The sequence below is a fragment of the Diabrotica virgifera genome, chromosome 3 (genome assembly GCF_917563875.1).
Source record: "Diabrotica virgifera virgifera chromosome 3, PGI_DIABVI_V3a".
NCBI classification, from domain to species: domain Eukaryota; kingdom Metazoa; phylum Arthropoda; class Insecta; order Coleoptera; family Chrysomelidae; genus Diabrotica; species Diabrotica virgifera.
The window spans coordinates 139,182,522-139,205,687 of NC_065445.1; the positions used below are offsets into that span (position 1 = coordinate 139,182,522).

The following is a 23,166-nucleotide window of genomic DNA, read 5'->3' on the forward strand; positions in this document are numbered from 1 at the left end:
ATTCGTGATTCTTTAAGCCAAACATTAATTGTAAGAAAAATTACGTGAAATTTTATTAGGTGGCTGTGAAAATATTTAATCAGAAATAATTTTTGGAAAAGAAAATACATCATAATCTAGTCTGATCCTTAATGTGTTATTATTTGATGAAATATCCAAATAAATTCGTAGTTAAGTTTGTTGGTGCGCAAAATATTAATAAAAACATACAATATTCTACCTCGTCGGCTATGACACCAAATTTCCTTAAAAATTTGACATTATACTATTTTTATAGATCCAGTTGCTTTGTTACCATTACTAATATGTATTTTTCTTATGAGAAACTGACTAATAAGATTTTGGTGCTAGTGGAATATAACAAAAATGTGCTACTAGCAATAAGAATTTTTCATTAGAAATTCCCTGATAGACGACAACTAAGAAGAGAAACGTTTAAAAATATACTATAACGGTTTCAACGGACTGATCACTTGGATTATGATAAATCTGCTCGAATAAAAACTATTGTAAGTGAAGAAAACAGCAATTATATGTAAGTCGTAGTGTCACTGAAGATCTGCATATTAGTACAATCGTTCTTACAATCTAAGTATCTAGTCTGTTGAAACCGTTTTAGTATACTTTTAAAAGTTTCTCTTTTTGGTTGTCGTCTATCAGGGAACTGCTGATGATAAATTTTTATTGCTAGTAGCTCATTTTTGTTATACTCTCCTAGCACAAAGCCATTTTAATCCGTTCCTCATTAGAAAAATTAATATTAGTAATGGTATCAAATCAACTGAAACTATATAAATAGTATAATGTCAAATGTTTAAGCAAATTTTGTGTCATAGCCAACTAGGCAGAATTTTGTATGTTTGATTCATATTTTAAGCACCAAAACTACGAATGTATTTGGATATCTCATCCAATATTAATAAATTAAGGATCAGGCTAGATTACTATGTATTTTTTTTTTCGAAAAATTACTTCTGATTGGATATTTTCACGGCTACCTAATGAAATTTTACGTAATTTTTGTTGCAATTAATGTTTGCTTAAAGAATGACGAATAACTTACAAATTAAAGCACTTAGGTATAGGGAATGCTTAAGAAATAAAAAAGTACCATAAAATATAATTTCATTACAATACTAAAATACAGGGTGTTCCATTTAAGAAAACTCAGAAAATACTCATTCCGAGTTTCGACCCACCCTGTATACTAAATTTAAACATTTCGCTATACTATTAATGATTAACAGTAGTAGACTATATTAAAAATTGTTTGAACATAAAATAAAAATTTGATGTCAAATCACTAAAATTCTACAGGGTGTAGATTTTAATTAACTTTTAAACTACCTCGTATAATATTACAAAACCATATATTTTAAGAAAGGAAACATCGAGGAGAATCCAAAAATGTAAAAATATACAGGGTGTTCCATTAAAAAAACATAAGTTTGTGTCACCCTGTCAATACGGACGACCCTGTATATTTGAAAATATTTTTAAATTATGGTACTATGTGTGCCCCAACTTTTACCTAAATAACTTTTTTTCGTATCTCTTACGACAAACGAGTAATTGGACTTTGTCACACTAATGCCCCACCCTGTAGTTGAGTAAATGTAGTTTTTTACTTCGGAAAAAATCTAATAAGATAGATCTTTTCATAATTTCACAAAAACCATAATATGTATGTAAAGATTTTTTTAAATTAAATCTACAGTTTCTATAATTTATTATTTATACTGGATGAGTCACCGCTCTCATGGGCATTGGTGCACTGTACGACAGAGCTAATCCGCGCTCACGCTATTTACTAAATTTAACATAACTTTTAATGTGTTGATTAAATTCAAGCTATTTTATAGTTATACACTCACCGGCACAAAATTCAGCTACAAAAATTTTTGATTAAGTTTGACAATAATTCATAACTTTATTATTTAACGTTGTTCTGAAGCTATTTTCTTGTGGCATTTTTATAATCAATTATTTTTAATGGGAAATAAGCCACAATTTTACCAAAAAAGTAATTGACTTTATTATTTGTCCTTCGATCTTTAAGATTCTTGCACCAGTTTGTAGGTACATGTATTGGTACCGTTTTTATTATTCCGGCAACAAGAAATTTTTGCTTAGATGGGATTATACGGGGGTGAATGGAAACGTTGTATTTTCTCCTAACTTTAAAGTATTCTGTGGAAAAATTGAAGATCTGATTTTTTTCATACTCCTTTGTATTATCTCGTGCCTAAGGCATCCCTAAGGTTATGTTTTTTGAATTATCCAAATATCTCTTTTCTCGTAAAAGCGATAAATAAAAACTATGCTTTGAAGGTTTATTTAATTAAAAATATTAAAGACACTAATATTAACAACAAAAGCAAAATTAACAACAAAACAAAACAACTCAATAGCTGGTAACCCCACCCATCGCAGCAACGAGTGCTCGAAATCTGTTTGACATCGAATAAAGATGTGTTATCCTTGCCTGGGGCTTAGCCTCCCCAGGAATAGAATTGCTCTACCAGGGCCATAACTGTACCAAATATTCTGGAGGCCTAGGGTGAAGGAGAATAGCTATTTTCAATGCATCCCATAAATGCTGAAACAAAATCAGCTCTTCAATTCTTTCGCAGAATTTTTTAAAGTTAGGAGAAAATACAACTCTTCCATTCAGCCCCGTATAATGCCATTTAAGGGAAAGTTTTTTGTTACCGAAATAATTACAAACGATATCAATACATGTACCTACAAACTGTTGCAAGAATTTTGAAAATCGGAGTACAAAAATAATAAGGTTATAAGTTGTCAAAAATTTTTAAAGGCGGAATTTTGTGCCGGTGAGTGTATAATACAGACAACAATTGAGCATATGTACAGGGTGGTCAGAAAGTGAGACTTACATGAATTTTTTTAATAATTTAAAAATTTGTTTCTAATACAATTTTACTTATAAAAATCACAAGCTACCCAAATTACTGCTTAAAAATCATAAGTAATGATGTTTCATTAAAAAAATCTCAAAAATTTTATTCAAATGTAATTCAAATGTATTCAAATATAATTTTTGAAACCTTCGTAGTTTTAAAGATGGTATTATTCAAGTTTAAGGCTATGGGTACATAATTCGCAAATATTTTATGTGTATCCCTACTTTTTCTGTCTTTACACGGCAAATTACGTGTAGTAAAATTCACACTGGTGTGGATATGTAAACATTACTAGAATGTCATTCTACTTGAAAATGTCATAATTCATTTAAAGAGATGGCTTTTGAATGTTCTTGGATAACTGTTATTTTTATAATTGCAAATTATTAATTCAGTTAATAAATGTGATAATTTTTTCACTAACTATGTTTTCAGTGATTGTAATAATTTATTTGTACAACAAAAACTAATAATCAATCGAGAAAAGAGGAAAAGTGTTAAAGTGATTTTTTAATAATATGTTGTTATTTTGGAACGCTTACAATTTTGAACATCTCTAACAACAAAATACTTGGATCACAGGATATTCTTGTTCTCATGATCATTTTTCAGTGCGTCACAGTTTTTCGATTTCTCTCTAATGCATTAAGTTAGATGAGACGGAAAAAGCGGTAGCTCCGTGATTAAACACAAAAATAATGCAGCATTACAATGGTTATACAGAGAGAGTCTGTAAAGTGGAATAAATTCAATATCTCAAATACTAATTGTTTTTTTGGAAAATGCTCAGACCCGTCGATTAGTATTTCAAATTGTCCTTTTTGACATTCAATAATAATGTATACAAGGTGTCCCAATTTAGAGATATGACGTCATCGTCGATTTTCTTAAATGGCAACACTGTCATTTTGATAGCTAATTTGATAGGGTTTGTAAAGTTATACATAACTGCAAAATATCAAATTTTTATTCTCTACCATTTACAAGATAATAGAAAATAACAAAGTTATATCTGTAATTTGGAATATATTCAATAATTAAAATACTAACTGTTTTTTTGAAAAATTCTCAGACCCGTCGATTAGTATATCAAATTGTCCTTTTTGACATATAATAATAATTTATACAGGGTGTCCCAATTTAGAGATATGACGTCATCGTTGATTTTCTTTAATGGCAACACTGTCATTTTGATAGCTATTTTGATAGGGTGTGTAAAGTTATACACAACTGCAAAATTTCAAATTTGTATTCTCTACCATTTAGATGATAATAAAAAATAACAAAGTTATGAAAAAGAATTAATCAACTAATAATTGAATTTAATTATTTCAATAAATTAAGCAAAAACTCATAATGTTGCCCTCAATTATTGTCAAATTGTCAATGGGCAACGTTATGAGCATTTTCTTAATTGAAATAAATAAATTCAATTATTATTTGATTACTTTTTGTTCTTCATAACTTTGTTATTTTTTATTATCTTGTAAATGGTAGGGAATAAAAATTTGAAATTTTTCAGATGTGTATAACTTTACACACGCTATCAAAATAGCTATCAAAATGATAGTGTTGCCATTTAAGAAAATCAACGATGACGTCATATCTCTCAATTGGGACACCCTGTATACATTATTATTATATGTCAAAAATGACAATTTGATATACTAATCGACGGGTCTGAGCATTTTTCAAAAAAACAGTTAGTATTTTAATTATTGAATATATTCCAAATTACAGATATAACTTTGTTATTTTCTATTATCTTGTAAATGGTAGAGAATAAAAATTTGATATTTTGCAGTTATGTATAACTTTACAAACCCTATCAAATTAGCTATCAAAATGACAGTGTTGCCATTTAAGAAAATCGACGATGACGTCATATCTCTAAATTGGGACACCCTGTATACATTATTATTGAATGTCAAAAAGGACAATTTGAAATACTAATCGACGGGTCTGAGCATTTTCCAAAAAAACAATTAGTATTTGAGATATTGAATTTATTCCACTTTACAGACTCTCTCTGTATACATAAGATGTCTATTCCTAACCTACCTTTGATTCGTTGATATTTAGAATGCGCGTTTTTCTAGCCAATCAAATACGAACATTTGACGAAAACTTCGTCCATTTTGGCCATTTTTTAGAAGTGTCAAAGAGTCAAGTGACGGTTATTATTCAGGTCAGTATTTTGTGTACCTGTCATTTTGAAATTTCGAACTCGACTTCACTTGTGTTTCACAACGTCTTTGTGCATTATTTTGTGTTTTGGTTTAGAATTTAGTTCGTTAAAAGTTAGTCATTGGCGTGAGGAGACTAGAGACATTCGATTTGTACCGAAGAGTGCTAAATATCTCATGAGTAGATAGAATAGCCAACGTGGAGGTAATGAGACTTACGCATAAGGAACGAGAACTAACAAATAAGAAGAAAACTGAGATATATGGGACATGTGATGAGAGATGTATATCTAATACTCCAGGTCATTATGCAAGAAAAAGATCCATAGTAAGGAGACGTAACTCATGGCTGAAGAACCTTAGGAACTGGTTTGGATGTAATAACAATTAATTATTTAGAGCCGCTGTTTTAGAAATAAAGATCTCTCTGATGATTGCTAACTTTTGAAGCGGAGACAGCACCTAGAGAAGAAGATAAAAACACAGTTTATGGACAGTTTTGTGTCATTTTTTAATGTTTCCTTATTTATAAATTTAATTAACAATATTGTTTACTTTTTAATTTTATTCCCCTTTATAAAAAATACCTACATGTTAACATATTGTGTAAAAATCAAATCTACTAAATTACTAATTAGTTTAATTCCACAAGCTTTTCACCTATGGCTAAGTACGATTGTGGCATCTGTCAGATTCGTCAATAATTACATGAAATAAGTCTCGACACACCCAATACAGTATATGACGTCATAATTAATGACGCACTGAAAAATTATCATGAGAACAAGAATATATCTGATGTATTCTCTGCTTGGATCTTCCACAAATAATACACAATAAACAACTTTTTATTAAGTTCACGTCTTAAATCAATTATTTATCAAATACACTATATATCAATAATATTTAAGGCTATGGGTACATAATTCGCAAATATTTTACGTGTATCCCTACTTTTTTTGTCTTTACACGGCAAATTACGTGTAGTAAAATTCACACTGGTATGGATATGTAAACATTACTAGAATGTCATTCCACTTGAAAATGTCATCATTAATTTAAAGAGATGGGTTTTGAACGTTCTTGGATAACTGTTATTTTTATAATTGCAAATTATTAATTCAGTTAATAAATGTGATAATTTTTTCACTAACTATGTATTCAGTGATTGTAATAATTTATTTGTACAACAAAGACTAATACTCAATCGAGAAAAGAGGAAAAGTGTTAAAGTGATTTTTTAATAATATGTTGTTATGGAACGCTTACAATTTTGAACATCTTTAACAACAAAATACTTGGATCACAGAATATATTATCCTGATTTATTCTCTGCTTGGATCTTCCACAAATAATACACAATAAATAACTTTTTATTAAGTTCACGTCTTAAATCAATTATTTATCAAATACACTATATATCAATAATATTTAATCAATAACTCAACATATTCCCGATGCAATGTCAAATATTTAAAATTGTCACTGATTGTCAGTGTCTGACTGACAATATATGCTGACAATATTATATTCGGCTGAGTGCGTTGTAAGACAAAGATAGATTTGGAAAATATTACCACGGCATTGTGTTCATTTTTTTCGAATCCTGAAAAAACCAATAAATATTTTTGAAAAATTTAAACGCAGAATGAAAGACTAAATTATTACCGAGGGCCGAAAGTCCCTTAGAATAAATAAAAAGTTTATTTTGAATGATATATTTGAAATTAAAAATCACACTAAATTTTCTCTTAGTTTTTCACCCCTGTAACTTATTAAAATAAACATTATAGAAGTTCTCAGGGACTTTCGGCCCTCGCTAATAACGTAATCTTTCATTCTGCGTTTAAATTTTTCAAAAGTACTTATTAGTTTTCTCAGGATTTGAAAAAAATGAATCCCCATTTGATTAGCATTGCAGCCGAAAATACGTACCGATCCTCTTAAGGGACTATATTACAATTTTTTTTATTTAGAAAAACATACAATCTACATCAACTACGCAGGGTTATTAGTGGAGTAACGTACACAAGAATTAGTTTTATTTATTTACATTAAATATATGTATATTAAACGTAAATCATTTAAATTATTTAATACAATTTAAGTGTTTATTAGTACATTCTTTCACGGTTTTTGCTGTAAATTTTAAAGAACCGCTTGGATTGACATAAAATTTTGGCAAACGCATAGCTAACAGGTCAAAGAGAGAAAGTGATATTGTGCAGATGTATGCTTTTGCCCTGGGGGTGAGTTTCACCATTCTCGTGGGTGAAAAAATAATATATGTCCAAAATAAGTTCGGAAATAAATAAACTGACTGATTCTAAAGAACTTTTGTTCTTTTTATTTTATAAACTTTTTCACAAAGTCAATACTTTTCAAGTGAACATGCTCATTTTTCAACAAAATAACCACGTTTTGAGACGGTTTTTCGCAAATAATTCAAAAAGTAAGTATTTTATCGAAAAAATGTTCTGAGTAAAAATATAGCCTGATAGTGTATGCTCGAGGTCTCTACACCTAGCAGAACCAGAGTTATAGCTAATGAAAAATAGGTTTATATTCACCAAATTACAAATAGAGTATTTTAACGTGAAATATACAAAAAATGAAGCACTTTTTGGGGAAAACTCATTACAGATTTTTTAAAGCGTTAAACAAGCTTTATTTCTGTTTTTATAAAAAAGTTTCTAGCGTCAAAAATGTAAGCAAGTTACGCTCAAAATAAAGTTAGTCCCTTTTGTTTTGGCAAAAAAAAATCCTAAAGATCACCCCCTAATTAGCAACTTAAATGAAATTAATCGTTACCGCATCACAAGTTCCTTTACTTATGTTGTGTTTATATGATCTGTAAGTTTTATTAATTCAAAGTGCTTATTCTTGAAAACAATTGGTTTTAAAGAAAACTTTAAAAATTTTAATTTTGAAAAAAATGCTTTTTTTCAAAATGCCTTAAAAATTCTTGGAGATAACAAAAATCTCAAACAACAAAAGAAGTCGGCTTAGCTTTTTTAAATCTTTTGTTTTTTTTTGTTTTTCTGTAAGACAAAAATTGGTTAAGATTTGGTGTTTCCAAATTTGCATACGTTCAAGCCCTTTTAACTACAGCACTTTCAAAAATAAGGACTTTGAACCGATGAAACTTACAGATTATATAAACAATACATACACAAGTAAAAAAACTTGTGAAATGGTAACGATTAAGTTCATTTGAGATGCTAATTAGAGGGTGATTTTCCTGATTTTTTTACCAAAGAAAAGGGACCAACTTTATTTTGAGCCCAACTTGTTTACCTTTGATGCTATAATTTTTTTATAAAACACAAATAAAGCTTTTTTAAACACTTTAAAAAAGTTAAAATGAGTTTTCCCTAAAAAGTTCTTCATTTTTTGTTTATATCACGTTAAAATATTCGATTTGGAATTTGACGAATATTTTTTTTCCATAATCATCACTACGATGATGATTATTACAATTACAATCTGGTCATACTTGACCAATGAGCAATTTTAGTCTAACCTAAATTATTAATGTTTCTTAAAATTAAGAGCTTACCCCATAGCGTCTCCTATCTAACCTAACAAGATAGTGCACTATTCTAGCATACACACTAACGCGCACAAGCACTATGCCCTGCTTTTCACTATCACCTATCACTTAAACTAGTTCATAAGGCTTTGTCCTCTTTAGTCTTCTAACTTGCCCAGTGGTATCGAGGAGCTGGATGGCCTCAATATTCTCGTGCATATGAAGTCGTTGCTCGTGACTTCCTGCCATCTTCTTGATGATTAAATCCACAGTTTCCATTCCTAGGTCCTTATGGAGATCACTGTTTGTAACATACCAAGGAGCATCTACAATATTTCTTAGCATTTTGTTCTGGAACCTTTGTATTACTGTTATATTACTTGGTCTGGTACACCCCCATAGTGGGCATCCATAAGTCCATACAGGTCTCAATATTTGTTTGTAAATTAGTAACTTATTATGCATCGACAATGTGAAGTTTCTTCCAATTAGCCAATACATTTTTTTATATCTTATATTTAGTTCTTCCCTTTTTTTTCTTAACGTGCACCTTCCAGCGTAGTTTTGCATCTAATGTTATACCCAAATACTTAGCAGTACCTGCATATGGTACTTGGATATTGTTGATTATAACTGGTATATATTCTATTTTTTGTTGGTGAAATTAACATGGACAGATTTAGTTTCATTCAATCTGATTCTCCATTTTTGTGTCCATTTATGGATTTGGTTAACTGCTATTTGGACCTTGTTGGTCGCCTCTTCACTTGTCGTCCCTACTGCTTGAATAGCTGTATCATCAGCAAAGGTGGCAACTGTGTTGTCTTCCAGTACAGGTATGTCACACGTGTATAGTAGGTATAGGACTGGACCCAACACACTGCCTTGTGGAACACCTGCTCTAATTTCTTTTAAGTCTGAAAAACAGTCTTCTTGCTTAATTCTAAAATGTCGTTCTTTTATGTATGATTGTAAAAGTTTTGAGTACTGTCTAGGTAAAAAACATTTTAGTTTGTATGTTAAACCTTCATGCCAGACTTTATCAAAAGCCTGTGCAGCATCAAGGAATACAGTTGAACATACTTTCTTTTCTTCTAGGGATCTTTCGATAATATTTATGATTCTGTGCACCTGGTCAATTGTTGAATGCTTATTTCTAAATCCGAATTGATGTGTCGGTATCAAATTTCTTGCTTCAGTAATTGGTTTTATTCGCTTGAGGAGCAGTTTCTCAAACAGCTTCGATATTACAGGAAGCAGAGATATCGGTCTGTATGACGAAACCTCATGCGCTGGTTTTCCTGGTTTAGGAATCATAATGACTTCCGCCATCTTCCATATCATCGGTACATATTTTAATCTGAATGCACCGTTAAAGAGGTTTGTTAATTTTACGATAGCTTTTCGGGGAAGATTTTTCAACAGCTCACCCGTAATTAGATCATAGCCCGGAGCTTTCTTCGGATTAATATTTTCCCTTATTTCTTCAAGCATTTCTTTTGGTGTAGTTAGCCGAATTTCTTCCTCTAATTGAGCGGGTTCCTCCCATCTTTCTTCATCCCCTTGAGGTTCATTTGGTTAGAATGTATTTTCAAGATGTATGGCAAATAGCTCTGCTTTTTGTGCGCTACTTCTGACCCAGTTACCATTTTCTAGTTTAATAGGAGGAGAGTGCCTAATAGGTATTTTCAGTCTTTTAGTAGCTTTCCATAAGGAATAATCTGTACTACCGTCATCTGTTAGCTCCTGTAAGTAAGAATTAATCGAGTCATTCTTTAATTGTAGGATAGTTCTTTTGAGTTGTTGACTTGCACGATTTAGTTTAGTCTTATCTTGAGGAGACCTTGTTTGTTGCCAAATTCTTCTCAGTTTTCTTTTTTCAATTGCCATGTTCCTTATTTCCTTTGGATAATTGTTTCCTTTTAGCCTAGGTTTCAGTATAGGAGTGTTTTCCCATGCTGCTTGCTGGATATTTTTCACCAACAATTCTGCTTCTTTATCTAATTGCTCTGCGTTTTGTATTGGTACATTTAGATTTATTCTCTCTTCAAGGTTCAGCTTAAAACTTACCCAATCCGTCCATTTATTTGTTAATGTGGGGTTACTTTGTTTTTTAATAATCCTGTCACTCATGGTTAGTACTATAGGGAAATGATCAGAATTTAAGTCCCAACAGTCATCAATGTCTATGAAATTAGTTGAAATATTCTTAATAACAAAGAAGTCTATTAAATCAGGGGTCTTGTTTCTATCCGTAGGCCAGTAGGTTGGTCTACCAGTTGATAGTGCTTCACACCTCTGTTCTTTAATAGCTAACAAAAGCTCCTTTCCCTTAGTAGTAGTGATTCTAGAGCCCCAGTGTGTGTTCTTTGCATTGAAGTCACCTCCAATAATGAACCTTTCCCCTAAGCTTTTCAAGAATTCATAATACTGCTCTTTTTTAATGGAATGTTTGGGTGGGCAGTATATTGAACTTACATTTATTTCAAAAGTTTTAGTTTTTATGTGTACTGTAGTAGCTTGAATATGTTCAGGTTTATATTCCAACTCTTCATGATGACATATATTATCCTTTATGATGATTGCACTGCCTCCTTTGGCCGCATTGTCAGGGTGTATTGTATGATATACCGTATATCCTTTAAATTTGATGTAGGATTGATTTGTGAAATGCGTTTCAGAGACAAGAAACAAATCAATTTTTTCGATGTCAAGGATTGCTTGTAGTTCTTGTTGATGATTAAGCAACCCGTTGGCATTCCATGCGACAATTCTAAGATCATTAGCCATTTCTTACCTTTGGAATAGCACCTTGAGCTCTATATTACAGGGAAGTGACCCTTTCATTTAATTTTTTCAACTCCTGTAATATCATTCGTAGGGTTTGTTCTGTTTCTTTTTCAATCTCTGTTGTTTTTTGGTATTTATCATTTTGATAATTTTCATTGCGTCCTTTTGTTACCGCACTGTATGTCTTATTACTAGTAACTTTCTGTGCCTGTTTTCTTTCACCAGCATTTGACTTGGTTTCAGTTGACCTTCTGTCTGGAGGGTGTGGCAAATTCGTCTTTTTCAGACCTCTGTTTTTTATTTTCTGCATTTCCTTTGCGACGATACATCCTCGGTATTTGGCAGGATAGTTTTCGACACAATGAACACATTCGCCACTTTGACGAATATGAAAAGATTTTGCTACGTATAGAGACCTAATATATACACCATCTTTTTCAGTTTTTTACAGGCTATATTTTTGCTTAGAATGTTTTTTCGACAAAATACTTACTTTTTGAGTTATTTGCGAAAAACCGTCAAAAAAGTGGTTAGTTTGATGAAAAATAACATGTTCACTCGCAAATAACTCGAAAAGTGTTGACTTGGTAAAAAACCTCTAGGGCAAAAGTTGCTTAGAATTAGTCAGTTTATCCATTTCTGGAATTATTTTGGACATATATCTTTTCACCCCCGAGAGGAGGTGAAACTCACCCCTAGGACAAAAGCACACATCGGCACAATATCACTTTTTTTCTTTGACTTATTAACTATGTGTATGTCAAATTTCATGTCAATCCAAGCGGTTCTTTAAAATTTAGAAATTTTGAAATATTTTACCGTCAAAGAACGTACTATATAGTTAAAGTGGTTTTGATGTCATCTGAGATCCCATATTTTCTCCTTATTTCTTCGTAATACTGGCAATCAATCAGAATATGCTTCACCGTCAATGGGAGAGTTTATGCAGGTTATAGAAGATTCTTTTTTGAGTAAGAATTTATGGGTCAGTGCAGTGTGTCCAATTCTTAGTCGGTTAATTATTACTTGACCTCTTCTATTGGATGGATTATTCAAGATGGTCTTCACAAGAGGATAAATCTCATTTAGTTTGGTTCCTGCATCTTTCCAGTAGTCTTGACATATGTTCATACAGTGGTCTTTAATTAGGGTTTTAAGATCAAAGTATGGGTAATTTCTTATTTTTGTTGTATATTGTGAGTTTATTCGACTTGTGTTTGCCAGGCTGTCCACTTTCTCATTTCCAGCTATTCCTACATGAGACGGTACCCAGATAAATCCTACTTCTTTCCGAGTTGATTGAGTTATATTTATCTCCTATTTTATAGCCCGAAATATTGCATTTGTAGGGTATATTTGTTTTACACCTAATAGGACATTTAATGAGTAGCACATTATGTGCGGACTTTGCATATTTATATTATTAATATATACAATCATAAAATTCGATTTCAGTAATAAAATTGCTGGTAAATAACTTTCCCTTGTATTTTGCTAATTTGCCAAGAGTAATAATAATAAATTAATTTTAGGACGGTCGCACCACAGGCAGAAATTTCAGTAAGCGCACACTCTTTTGCAATGGATGCTAGGAGTGCTACCCCTGGTATGGCCAACGCTATGTTGGGAATGGTTTTCGTACTCCCTCCAATAATTCTTGCGGCTGATATGGTGTATGACAGAGAAGTAAGTATCACTTTTTCTGTAGAAAAATGAAACTAATGTATTCAGTGATTTTTACTGTTTTACTTTAAACTGTATCGTTTATTTGCTCCTGGTTAATACCTTATATCCTTGATAGGTGAATCAATGTAGAACGAAAACTTAAATTATTTCGGAGAAATGCAAACAAGCTTATATTTTTTTAAAACCCTTTTTAGTTTTATTATCAATTCTACAAAACAAAGTTATTCTTCATAAAATACTCTACATGGTCTAAAATCTAAAACTCAACCATCAGATATTAAATTTTATTAATTTTATACGAGATATATAAGACTGTTTATACTACCCGTATGCGCTGCAATGGTGAATATTAAATTCTTAATTGTATGTCAAAAAATGTGCAATAACTACGTCTTAATACCCACCAAATTTTATTTGCATATCTGAACCGGTTTTAAGGCGATAAATAAATCGTAAGTTAAGAAAAATTTCGATACCCTTTATATCGGGAACAAAGCATTTGCGGACATACGTTTATAAAGCAAACTGTCATTATTCTTTTCTGCAGAATTACCCCTTAAAGTTTGCCATACTTATTTAAGAACACCCTGTATTGATGAAAAACATGGCTAGTTGTTAAAGAAACTAACTATTTTATTATTCAACATAAGCGAGTGAATAAAAAATCAGAATGTTGAGAAAACCTGAGGCTATAGTTTGGTCTTAACTTCAGTATTTTACAAATGCTAGAATATTCCAGAGAGTGATGCGACCTTAAAAAAACACAGTTTGATTCATACACCCGGTAAACAATGAAAATTTACACGTTTAGCAACAATGTTGCACGGCAATATTTTTAAAAAATAGGGCTATGACATATTAAAAAAATCATTTAAAACGGCCAACAGGTTTAGGAAATATAAGACATCAAACATGACCCATTTTTAAGGTGGGCGGTTAATTTTTTCCCAGAGTGTATAGTGACTCCCCTAATGTATGTTTTATCAAACTTGTGTATCTATAGTCGAGTAGGCATTGTTGCATGTTTTCAGTCAAAGCACGGCTGTTACCTACAATACCATATTCAAGTATGTTAAAATCAATTTTGAAGAAGACATAACCTACTTAACGCCTTTGCTGGTTATGCGCTCGTTTAGCTTAATTTCTTTAATAATACTCTTTTGTGAAAACGATTTCCGGAGTGGGAATAGAAAAGTATATAATATATATAACAATATATAACTTATGAGGCCACATCAGCGAGTCATCAATATTACTTAGGGAGCGAGTAGCCGTGACCAGATACCTCGTAACGCGACAGTTCGTAAGCGGACAGTTGGTAACGGACAATTCGTAACAGCGACAGTTCGTAACGGCGACACTTGGTAACGGCGACAGTTCGTAACTATACAAGTTCGTAACGGACAATTCGTAATGTCGAAATTGAATTATTATGTTTATTTTTGTTAACCTGGAAACTAACTGTTATTACACTTATAATTGAAATTATGTTTATCAATTTAACGAATCAGTACTGATAAACATGTTAACCACATTTTATATTTTGTGTTTCAGAATATTTAAAAGTCTTTAAACACAGACAAATATATTTAAATACATAGAAACTTTTAACATTATTTGTATGGGAAATAAGCCACAATTAAAATGAAAAAAATAATTTTATTATTAAAAATAAAATTATTTTTTTCATTTTAATTGTGGCTTATTTCCCATACAAATAATTAATCATAAAAATGCCACAAGGAAATAGCTTCAGAACAACATTTTAACATTATTTTTAAAATTTTATCACTCTTATTGTTCCTTAAATATGCATGTACAGCTGGTTCCTAAAAAAACTGATACGACTCTTAGTAAGATTTGATCATTTTGAGTAGTGTATTATTGGTCTGACATTATATTATATTTATTTGACAGACAAATAATAAAATAAACATACAAACAGCCATTTTTTGAGGTTGAGGTTATCTGAAAAATTTAAGATTTGGCAGTGACAGTGACAGTATGTAAATAAGTATTTATGCATCAAAATATAATAAATTAAATAAAATTAAACTCATATTCATTATATCACACCTCATCAAAAGCTTTTTACAAGAACATAGTCAGCGATTTTGATATCGCTTAGAGCCAGACTACATTAAGATCGCCTATAAATCGTGCTGGTAATTGCCTTGCAGCGAGACCAAAAACAAAAAGAAGAAGAAGAAGAAAGTACACTGCTCAATTTTCTACAAAATACGCTTTAAGAGTCGTATCAGTTTTTTTTTGGAACCGGCTGTACGTAGACAACGAAACAATGAACTACTTAATTCTTGAAATCTTTAATCTGACAACCGTCTTTAGACATTCCAAACTTTTTAAATAAACATTTTGTAAAGGAAAGATTATAATTAGCTGTTATTATAATAAACCTTGTGATTGGTAATAGCTGTGGGGCATTCAATCAACGGTTATAGTTGATAAGAGGGATGGCTTGTAATACTTTATTTAATACTTGGTTTAACTACTTTTATTATATTCTGAAACACGAAATATGAAATGCCTTAAAAATGTTTATCCAGATACTGATTCGTTAAATTGATCAACATAATTTCATTTATAACTGTAATAACAGTTAGTTTCCACGTTAACAACAATAAACGGAATAATTAAATTTGGAGGTTACTAATTGTCCGTTACGAATTTGTATAGTTACGAACTGTCGCCGTTACCAAGTGTCGCCGTTACGAACTGTCGCTGTTACGAATTGTCCGTTACCAACTGTCCGGTTACGAACTGTCGCGTTACGAGATGTCATGGAACCGTGAGTAGCGCATCCTTATTCGAAAATTCTGCAAAACTTTGGCAATAGCGTATCGGCTGTACGTCAGCTTGATACCAACTAAGATGAAAACTCAATATTGTGACAATATTATAATCATAGGTCAGCTAATTGGAGGTAATAGAAAACAACTTTATAAGTAAATAAATATTTATAAAGATAAACCAAAATAGGTGACATTTTTATTGAAAGTATGTTTTTTGGTTTTCTATTTAAATTTAAATTTTAATTTTGAAACTATTGATGATATTTCTACAATAGAATAACTTTATATACTCATACTAGAATTAGATATATTATTAGGTATAACATACTTACCTACAAAACTTACAATTAATATTAATCTATTTTTTCAAATAGTCCGACAGCTTAGTTCTATTATACAAAAAAATATAATAAATTAATTATAAACAAACATTACTGCGATATGGATCAACACTAACGAGTTCCAATACCTCAGAAAATAATACACTGAACAAATATCGATAGAGTCATATATACAGATAAGAGAATCGTGCTATTATACTTAACGCAGGTTTCTCAAAATGACAGTGACTATTTCTCTATGTTGCTTAATCAGTTATAATATATTAGTTACAGTCGGAAAAATGAAAGAATACCCATGAACGAACATATAAAACACGCTGTATTTTCCTGTCACCGTGGCACACAAAAAATTGGCCAGCGCAAGTACATGTAATAATTATTGTTACATGTACTTGCGCAAGGCAATTTTCTTTGTGACACGGTGACAGGAAAATACAGCGTGTTTTATATGTTCGTTCATGGGTATTCTTTAATTTTTGCGAATGCATATTAGTTGCATAATGTTTTCGATTTATTGTTATACGCTCTGAGCTTCGCTGGTGTCGCTCCTAGCGGATTATTAATGCAACTTTCACCGGTAATTTTTAAATTTATTATTTAATTGTTATCGCTTAATATTTACAACGCAAAAAAGTAATTCAATTGTAATCGATTTTTTTAAGATTTTGCTAATCATTTTGACGTTCTATTGATGAAATATTAATTTCTTACTTCGGATACTTTCACAATTATCGTGTAGATGGCGCTAAGATTAATAGATTAATTAATAATTACATATTACAGAACATTAAAAAAACTTCAGTATTTAAAACGTAAGTATACAGGGTGTAACAAAAATACAGGTCATAAATTTAATCGCATATTCTGGGACCAAAAATAGTTCGATTGAACCTAACTTACTATAGTACAAATGTGCACGGAAAAAAAGTTACAGCCCTTTGAAGTTACAAAATGAAAATCGATTTTTTCCAATATATCGAAAACTATTAGAGATTTTTTATTGAAAATGGACATGTGGTATTCTTATGGCAGTAGTATTTTAAGAAAAAATGATAATGGAATTTGGACACCCCATAAAAATTTTATGGGGGTTTGGTTCTTTTAAACCCCCCCAAACTTTTGTGTACGTTCCAATTTAATTATTATTGTAGCGCCATTAGTTAAACACAAGTTTTTAAAAACTTTATTGTCTCTTAGTACTTGTTCCAAAAGTCAGTTTTTATCGAGCTATTTGAATATTTGGCAAATCCACCACATATTTGTATATGGTACAGTACGATTATGGAGACTTGGTAATAATATTTTTTTTTAAATTTTATTAAGTGCAAATTTACAATCTACTCCAATTACAACACAGAGTATTTAGCAAATAGTAGCAAAGTCTTGAATCCTGGCATGCTTTGGGCAACATCCATCGATGGTTCTCCAATACACCTAATCAGTTAGGTCCTCTGGCCATGTCCTTTTCAGTCTTCTTCCCACAAGTGGCGGCTGGTAGAGTTGTTGAATAGTTTGACTTTCATGGGCGAAATTTCTTTCTTGGGCTTTGTTTGCCTGTAGTTTAATAACATTTTCGATGAGTGGTATCCCAAGGTCATTATGGATAGTTATATTGGAAACGTACCATGGTGCATTCGCTATCATGCGCAGCGTCTTTGATTGAAAAGTTTGCAGTATTTTAGTGTTGCTCGGTTTACTGCAGCCCCACAACTCTATACCATAACTCCATATCGTCTTTAGTATAATTTTGTATAATAATACTTTGTTTTCTAATGATAACTGGGATCTTTTACCTAGCAGCCAATACATTTGTCTGACTTTTAAATTTAGTTGAGTTTTCTTGGTTTTGATATGGTTCTTCCATGTCAGCTTTCGGTCCAAATGGAGTCCCAGGTACTTGACATCTGATTTTAAGGGGATAGGAATGTTGTTAATATGAACCTGTGGACAGTCGATCCTTCTTGTTGTGAACGTAATTTGTGAAGACTTTTCACCGTTTACTTTAATCTTCCATTTTGTTAACCATGTTTGAAGTGAATTTAAATAGTTTTGCAGTTTGTTAGAAGCTCTATATGGGTTATCGTCTGATGTAAGGATTCCTGTATCGTCGGCAAATGTGGCCATAGTAATTTCATCATCAGCAGGTATATCAGCAGTGTAAAGGAGATAAAGGAAGGGACCGAGGACACTACCGTGAGGTACTCCGGATTGTATAGGATGATATTTGGAAAGTGAGGTATTTACTTTGATTTGGAAAAATCGCTCGCTCAGATATGATTTTAATATCAGGTATATTTCATTAGGCATATTCTTTTTCACTTTATACAACAGGCCTTTATGCCACACCTTATCAAATGCCTTCTCCACATCAAGGAATACTGCAGCACACATTTTCTTTCCCTCTAAAGTTTCTTTTATATAATTTGCAATCCTATGGCACTGCTGTATTGTTGAGTAGTTCTGTCGAAAGCCAAATTGATGGTCAGGTATTATGTTATTTATGTTTATTCTTTCGAGAATTCGGACTAAAAGAAGTCTTTCGAAAATTTTTGACATTATTGGTAGAAGGCTTATAGGACGATAGGAGGAGGGTTCTGTAGGCGGTTTGCCCGGTTTCGCAATCATAATTATTTGTGCGTATTTCCATTGAATAGGAAAGTGACACAGTCTTATCATGCTGTTATATACAATAGTTAGCAGGACTATCGCTTTTATAGGCAAATGCTTTAGTACATCACCATTAATTAAGTCATAACCTGGAGCCTTATGAGGGTTTATTTTATTTATCGCCTTCCAAATCTCTGTTGGTGTACATGGTTTCAGTGGTAGTCAGGGCCGTAACTACGATGTTGGGGGCCCCGGGGCAAACGTGATCTGGGGCCCCCTACCGGGAGATCTGGGAAATGTAACCCCCAGCGGGAGGGGGGGGGGTTCGGAAAATTTTTTTATATTTAACCCCTTGAAAATGCATTTTTCCTCTTGTGTGAATACAATACTCCGTTCTTTCTTTTGTTTTCAGCATGTCCGCCAATAACTATAAAATTAACAGCGCTAATGATTACATCTTCATCTGTATCTGACATTGCCGATGGATCATCAACGAATGCGTTCGTTCGCTACAATGTAAATGGTCTTACTTTGTAGCGAACGAATAACCAAGCGAACGTAAATGCACCTTAAGGTGCATTAAGCAACTGCAGCGTGAACACACTCAGTGAAGCTGGTCAGTGTACTGGTGGGACTGATGCTAATGTGCCGATTCTGTCTTACCCTTACCTTTCTTTTCAATATGTGGTACCAAGATGTGGTCTGGAGTAAATTGGTTAAGACAAAGTAGCTGGGACCTGGGGCCCCTATTCGGGTTGCATTTTAGTTTTTATTTCGACAAAATAACTAATTTCTTCAGTAACAATTTATATCTTTAGGAAAGGTCTCGGGGGCCCCAGCTTAGCCCGGGCCCCCTCTTCCAATGGCGCTTTTAGGTTTTATTACGCCGAAATAATTAATTTCCTAAGTAATAATTTAAATGTTTATGTTAAGGTATCGGGGGCCCCACCTTAGCTCAGGCCTCAGGGGCCCCTGTTCTATTCCAATTGCATTTTAGTCGAAAAGACTAATTTCCCCAGTGAACAATTAAAACTTTATGTTGCGTTATTTTTAAAAGGTCTTTTTAAAATTGTGTTATTTGAAAATATTTTGTTGGGACCGGCTTTCAAAATTTCAAAATCATATTTTTATTTTCCTCGTTAAAATCTATGTCAATCTCTGTCAATCAGTGTAATATCTCGGCCAATCAAAGTGGACTCCTGCGGGGCCCCCCTTGGCCGGGGGCCCCGGGGCACTGCCCCGGTTATGGTACGGTAATGGTAGTTACAGCCCTGGTGGTAGTGATAATTGACAAGGAGCGTCGAGAAATGTGTATACTTCTTCATCTTCAGCATTGACTTCTGTATGTAGACTAAATACCTGGGCGAGGTGTTGTGCTAATGTGTTTGATTTTTCTTCATCAGTTTCTGCCCAGCTTAGATCCGATTTTCTAATTGGTGGAATAGATGCTACTGGTCTCTTGAATTTTTTGGTCGCTTGCCATAATGAATGGTCATTAGGTGTTAGGTTGGAGATGTAATATTTAAAAGTCTCATTACGGGCCTGGATTAAAGCTGTACGCAGTTGATGTGTTAACCGATTTAATTGTGTTTTATCCCGGGGATCCCCTGACCGCTGCCATTTGGCTCTAGCTCTTCTTTTTTCATTTAAAATTTCTTTAATTTGTAGAGGAATGTTATGATCATGGGTGGTATTTTTTTTATCATCTGAAGTTGACTTCCATGCAGCATCTTGTATTACTTCTGTTAAATGTTGCACTGCTTTTTCTATTTCCTAAGGTTCTTTAATTCGATGTTTTAAGTTTATATTTGTGTTAATAATAGCTTGAAATTTTTCCCAGTTGGTTCTTTTATTGCAGAGTTTTGCCACAGGTTCCTTCCATATTACAGTTGTACTTAATGTTATGATTATTGCGGTGTGATCTGAACTTAAATCAAGACTGGGTTCTATTTTGTAATGTATATTTGAGATACCTTTGATAACGGCAAAGTCTAGCAGGTCAGGAATCCTGTTTTGATCGGTCGGCCAATACGTTGGCTGACCTGTCGAAAGGAAGTTTAAATTATTTCTCTGCGAGCACGCCAATAAATTTCGACCCTTTGGTGTTATAAGCCTCGATCCCCATACGGTGTGTTTGGCGTTCCAGTCTCCAGCTGCTATAAATCGGGGTCCTAGTTCTTGAAAAAAACGTCTCGTATTCTTCAATTGATATGGAGTGTCTAGGAGGACAGTAAATTGCTACAATGGCAAGTGGCCATGTAAATGTTTCTATTTTTAGTATGGTTCCTTGTATTTTAGGTGTGGCGTAATTTTGTAGGCAATAGTGTTTAATAGAAGATTTAATAATAATTGCTGTTCCTGCGTGAGCAGTTCCATCAGGATGATGAGTAAGGTACGTTGTGTATAAAGGGATTTTTACTACTGTTCTTTCGGTTGAGTGTGATTCTGAGATGAGAAGAACATCTAATTTATTTACTTTTAAAAATGCTGAGATTTCCTGTACATGGTTTGGTAGCCCGTTGGCGTTCCAGGTGGCTATTCTAATTGATGGAGCCATTAATTCGTTATTTTACTAATGACTGTTGTTAGCATGTTCAGGATCATGCTATTTTGGTTCAGAAGTTGATTAAATAGATTTTTGAATTCATTTAAGAAGCTTGTCATCATGTGTGTTAAATCTTCACCATTATTTGGTCTGTTGATGTTTCCTGAGGTTACTTGAGCATAATTGATTCCATTTTGCGCATATTGTTGAGTCATTTGGTGCAGTGCTGGATTGGGATTTATGTATCCTTGTGTGTTTCTAGGTCAAGTTGTGTCGTTATTCCTGTTCTTTGCTTTTAATAAGTCTCGATAAACCGTGCAGCCTTTATAGTTCGCTGGGTGGTTGCCCTTGCAAAGAGTACATTTTGCAGGTGTGTCTTTCGGCTTTGTGAAACTTTTGGTGTCATGTGATCCTCCACATTTAACACATTTATAAGGTTTATAACAGTATGACTTAGAGTGTCCGTATGCCTGACATCGAGCGCATCATTGCACAATGGTGTTCTTGTGTTTCGGAGCTTCTACTCTAATTCTGGTATTGTATATAAATTCCACATTAAAAACTTTATTATTGTTGTTTTTTGGTTCCAAATCGACGAAAAATAATGGTAGGGGCTCTTTTGTTACTCTGTGCCGGATGTTTAAAACATTTCTGACTGTGTGGCCTTGCCTTAATAATTCAGATTTTATTTGCTCTAAGGGTATAGAATGGTGTAAACCTCTTAGAACGACTCTATATGCTCTTTCTTGTTTGAGTTGATAGCTATGGTGTACTATTTTTTCTTCTCTCATGTAATTTATTATTTTCCTATAAGAATCAGGTGTTATAGCATTTATTTTAACATTTTCAGGAAGTGTGGTAGTATAATATGTTTCATCTTCAGTAACTTGCGCTATAGAGTCAGTCATTGCTTTGTAGTCTATTACTCCGTAAACATAAATAGGGTGCGGCTTGGGATCTTACGTTTGGGTATTTGGGTTGTCATCGTTTCTTTTACTGGTATGGATTTGGTTTGTATCTGCGTTTTCTTCTGAGAGAGTTTGAAACCTATTAGATGTGCTTACTGAAGCACCTTGCTTAGTAGTTTCTGCTATTTTTCTACGTTTTCTTTTTGATCTCGACTCTTTTAGTTGTTGACACGGACAAACATTTGCATCACTTTCCATGTTTTCATCGTCACTTGATGAGGACGGTAGGGAATAATCTATTCCTTCTTCGAAAGTTTTTGAGTGTATCTCTGGCTGTGGAGGAACTGAGTTTTGGCTCATTTGAGGTAAGGATAAATTTTGGAAATTAGATGGATGAGTGTACATATTTGGAAGAGGTGGGAATTGATTTTGATAATAGTGCATCATGTCTGCTGATACAGAGTTGTGTTGTTGCATATATTGATGATTTGGTTGCATTGGTATCATTGTATTTGAGGGTTGATTCATTTGTGCATTATATACATTGTTGACATTTTTATAAATTGATGATTAATATTTCTTGTCTAGTGCAATTGAGTCGCACCCAAGAATAATAAAATAAAAACATTTGAAAATAAATTGCTGATAAAAAGTCTATATAGTCTTTGTGTAATTCTAATTCTAATTAATAGTCTATTTGGACACTTTGAATTTGGCAAACACTTACCCAGCTAGTGGATAGTGTAATGTTCTTGCTGGACCACTTTCACTATTTTTAAACGATGCTAATTCACTACTTTTGAGGTATTAGTACTCAACAAACAATGGCTGATG

General features: G+C 32.7%; 1 protein-coding gene across 1 annotated transcript in view; it reads left to right on the forward strand.

Annotated features, from left to right (window-relative positions):
* Positions 1-23,166, forward strand: part of LOC114338609 (phospholipid-transporting ATPase ABCA3-like) — a 351,819-nt gene that overhangs the window by 230,294 nt on the left and 98,359 nt on the right. The window contains exon 18 of the mRNA XM_050645554.1: positions 12,968-13,121. Coding sequence (XP_050501511.1) covers positions 12,968-13,121 — 154 coding nt within the window. The remainder of the gene's footprint in view (positions 1-12,967; positions 13,122-23,166) is intronic.